The sequence below is a fragment of the Acyrthosiphon pisum genome, unplaced genomic scaffold (assembly GCF_005508785.2).
Source record: "Acyrthosiphon pisum isolate AL4f unplaced genomic scaffold, pea_aphid_22Mar2018_4r6ur Scaffold_21031;HRSCAF=22835, whole genome shotgun sequence".
Taxonomy (NCBI): domain Eukaryota; kingdom Metazoa; phylum Arthropoda; class Insecta; order Hemiptera; family Aphididae; genus Acyrthosiphon; species Acyrthosiphon pisum.
Window position 1 is genome coordinate 478 of NW_021770454.1, and position 4,240 is coordinate 4,717.

Below are 4,240 nucleotides of genomic sequence, written 5' to 3' on the forward strand. Positions count from 1 at the left end.
TTCAATCTTTAGCTATACAATTTGAACGTTTTATACATTTTTAATTGTTAAAATTTGAACTTCAAAAGCTTGCACTTGTGTATCATTAATATTTTTAAATTGCTATTGCAACATGTATAAGGAATCTTGTATTAAAGTTTGAAACTTTTTGTCCCAGCGAAATTTTTTTTTATTGTTCTTAATATTATGTAAAAAAAATTAAAAAATAAACTTATATTCTGAACGGAGCGTTTTTTTTTATTAATTTTTAATTTTTATTTAAATTTTTTTTGTGTCTTTCATCACCTTTAAGGACAGTAAAAATGCTTATATTTTCTTCAAAAGTATCTTTTCTGATAGTAAAGTGAATCTAGTTGGTACTTTGGGGGAGGGGGGGGATCAAATGTAAAAATGTATCAGTTGTTTTCAAAAGTGCCGTGAAAAATAAAAGAAAAATTAAGAAAAAAACGCAAATTTTTACTCAAATCACGTTTTTGGTGTAACTTTAAAACAAATGACCGTAGATAAATTACATTTTGACTGAATGTTTATATTAGCATTTTCTATATAGCATAACATTTTAAAAATATTTTGACTTATTTTGAGATGTTTACGGACATTTTCGGTATAAGCATTTAAAGTTCGAATTTTGACAAAATACATAAATTTCACGAAATTGTGCTGCAAATTATTTTGAGTTAGGATTCATAAATAATTTTCTTTTTAAATCTAAGATTTCTCATAAGTTCGTCTACCTTTATTGAAAATAAAATGGTACAAGCAAGTCAAATTAAATTTTTATGAGCGTTTGAAGTTCATATTATTACAGCATTGGATCTTTACTTGATTTCTCATGTAGTGATTATGTTATTTTGTTGTAATTCAAAATCGAATAACTGTAGATAGTAGATACATGAAAATTTCACTGAATGTATATTTTATCAATTTATATTCTTGATAAAACTTTCAAAATATTTTGACTCGTTTTTAGCTGCTTACGGACATTGTCAGTTTTCAATTTTTTTCTTTTTTTTTTCTCGAACATCAATAAAGTTTTATTTGTTGGGCCAAAAAGCGTGAAAATTTAATACAAGGCTCCTGATTTATTGTTACAATATCAGATAAAAAATATTAAAAATATATAGGCACGATTTTCTTTATAAGCATTTAAAGATCGAATTTTGACAACATTTATCAAATTTAAAATTTAATTATTATTTTGTAGTTAAAAATGTATAAATTGTTCAACATTTATAGCTAAAGTTTAACAAGGTTTAACATTTATAACAAGGTTCTGCGTAAATAGATTATATATAAATTACTCGATTCAAAATTTTTATTACCCTAAGAGTGATAACAGATCCAAAAAAAAAAAAAATAATAAAAGCATACCCAATCGGAAATTTATGTCTTACGCCGACACTCACAAAGGGCGATGTAATATGCCTGTACTGGCTACCAACAATTGGCTGACCCTTACGGGCATAGTAGTGGTCAAAATTGTATCCAGTACTCCATTAGTACTGAAAAACTAGTACTGGTAGCCAGTGTTAACTCAATACTGGCATACTACAGGTGCCGAATGAATAGTGAGCTAAGGCCCCTTCCCCAACCGTATTTCTAAAAAATTGTTTACCGTTGAAAACAAAATAAAATTTTACTACCCCCCCTCCTTTCTATAGTAATATCACCTGATCCGCCTTTGCCCCATCGACAATTTTCGGTTGGGTAGTCGATAATTTTGTATTTTGTATTTTAAATATCTCGGTTTATAAGCTAGTGTTATATAGATTTGGGATTTCGGTTGATCCCCCCCCCCTCAAAATTAACTTAAAGTCGTTATAGATTTAGTCTACATTTTAGACTATGCAAATGTTTCTAACGATGAGTCCCGACGATAGGTACTGTTGTCAAATTTTTGGTTTTGACACCAAAAACGATTTTTGGTTGGGTTCGAACATTTTGGATTTTGGATTTTAAATATCTTAGTACCTTAGATACTCTAGGTTTTTCTAAACTCCCCATCCCCACTTTTGTTTAAAGCTAGATTCGATTGAGCCTATCTGTCTCCCCCCCTCCCCCACACAATTTACCTACACATCACAGCGTCGCATAATAGCAGCTTAAATGCTAAAATATCGGCATTTATAAACAATTATGTAGGTGTCCCAATCGTTTAGGCGTTAGGTAGTAAGGTGATGGTAGCGAGATCGAATCCCGCGTCTGTGGAAAGCCGGGAGGAAATTTTGCATTTTTTCTCAAATCGAACTTTTTCACGTATAGTTAGGTACTGTAATGCCAGCACTGGGTAAGTACTGTAATACCAGTACAGAAAAGCGTTATCATCTCAGACAAACACCAGCACTAGCACCAATAGGTACTAACTGTCAGTAGCGCGTTAGTATAAATTCGTGTATAAATTAGTACTGGCGTGGTATACCGCGCTCGTTGTTAATTTCCGATTTGTCATGACATAATAAATTAATATTTGTGAAAACGATATAAGTTTTGTGTTATTACAGTATTACCTAATATTACGTATAGGTATATTATAACAGAATCATTTACATCTAACATATTTTTCTTTTATCGCGGACGGCAGAAGGTACAAGAGTACTCATTGTCAACACTGTGCTGATGAATGATACGTATGTGGTGACCGAAAAATGGATTCCAAAAATCCGGTTGATCATACCTCCAGGCACGGCAGACACAACGGTGAGCCCTAACGGCCACGTTTTCGTGAAATACAATGACTTTGAATCTTACCCAATGTTTTTTGTTTACTACCGATGGTCACCGGAACTACGAAATGAAAGCAAGTTTTTCGTCACCAAAAACAACCTCCAGAAGTTGCAGCAGCAAGAAGAACTGCTGACGCTATGTCAGCAAGTAGCAGATATATGTATGAGTGCAGAGTCTATCAGGGTCAAAGCTGACCTCACCGCCATAGCCACAACTGCTGTTACCACCAAATCCAAAGCCGCCGCCGCGGCCACTCCGAAACAGAAGCAGCTAAGCGAAAATAAAACCGTCATCATGAGCCGCGCTGCAGCCAAAGCTGCAGCCGCAGAAGTTAACGCTGCCGCTACCAAAGCAAAAGTCACCGCCAAAGCCGCAGCTGCCACCAAAGTTGCAGCCGCCGCTGCCGCCAAAGTCGCAGCCGCCACCGAAGTCAAAGCCGTAGCCGCCGCCAAAGTCGCAGCCGCCGCTGCTGCCAAAGTCGCTGCCGCCGCCACCAAAGCCGTAGCTGCCGCCAAAGTCGCAGCTGCCGCCGCCACCAAAGTCGCAGCCGCCGCCGAAGCCAAATCCGTAGCTGCCACCAAAGTCACAGCCGCCGCCGCCACTCCGAAACAGAAGCAGCTAAGTCAAAAGAAAACCGCCAACATGTGCCGCGCCGCAGCCAAAGCCGCAGCCGCAGAAGTTATCGCTGCCGCTACCAAAGCAAAAGCCACCGCCAGATCCGTAGCCGCCGCCAATGTCGCAGCCGCCGCTGTTGCCAAAGTCGCCGCTCGCCGCCACCAAAGCCGTAGCTGCCGCCAAAGTCGCAGCCACCGCCGCCACCAAAGTCGCAGCCGCCGCCGAAGCCAAATCCGTAGCTGCCACCAAAGTCACAGCCGCCGCCGCCACTCCGAAACAGAAGCAGCTAAGCCAAAAGAAAACCGCCATCATGAGTCGTGCTGCAGCCAAAGCCGCAGCCGCAGAAGTTAACGTTGCTGCTACCAAAGTAAAAGCCACCGCCGAAGTCACAGCCGCCGCCGCCACTCCGAAACCGAAGCAGCTAAGCCAAAAGAAAACCGCCATCAAGAGCCGCGAACGTCGACGCCGCCGCGCTGCAGTCAAAACTGCAGCCGCAGAAGTTGACGCCACGTCTGTGATGACAACCCGACGACAATAATTTGCTGTCGATTGCCAATGATGTGAGGCACCTACTTTCTGATTATCATAATTTATTTGATTGTTTTACATTTTATGTGATCTTATATTACCATAATACATTTTCTGTTAAAAATTGTTTTACCTTGATAAAAATGCAATAAATATGAAATATGCCCATATATTATTAACAAGAAAGCATATAATTTTATTATATAGCTTTGTCAAAAACATTTTTTATAATAAGTCATTGTTCAAATGTAATTATGTGCATTGGTGCCGGAGTCCAAAATTTTACCTATGACATTAAACACCTCCACATAAAATGTTGACACCCAACTACTTCTTATAATTACCTTACCATATACCAAGTGAAGTTTTTATG

The 4,240-nt window shown here is 38.4% G+C and overlaps 1 protein-coding gene across 1 annotated transcript; it reads left to right on the plus strand.

Moving 5' to 3' along the window:
• Positions 1-2,616: 2,616 nt before the first annotated feature.
• LOC115034776 (antifreeze protein Maxi-like) lies at positions 2,617-3,508 on the plus strand (the record flags this gene model as incomplete). The annotated part of the gene is made up of 1 exon (XM_029492211.1): positions 2,617-3,508. A coding segment is annotated over exon 1 (892 nt), but the record flags the coding sequence as incomplete, so codon positions are not given.
• Positions 3,509-4,240: the final 732 nt, after the last annotated feature.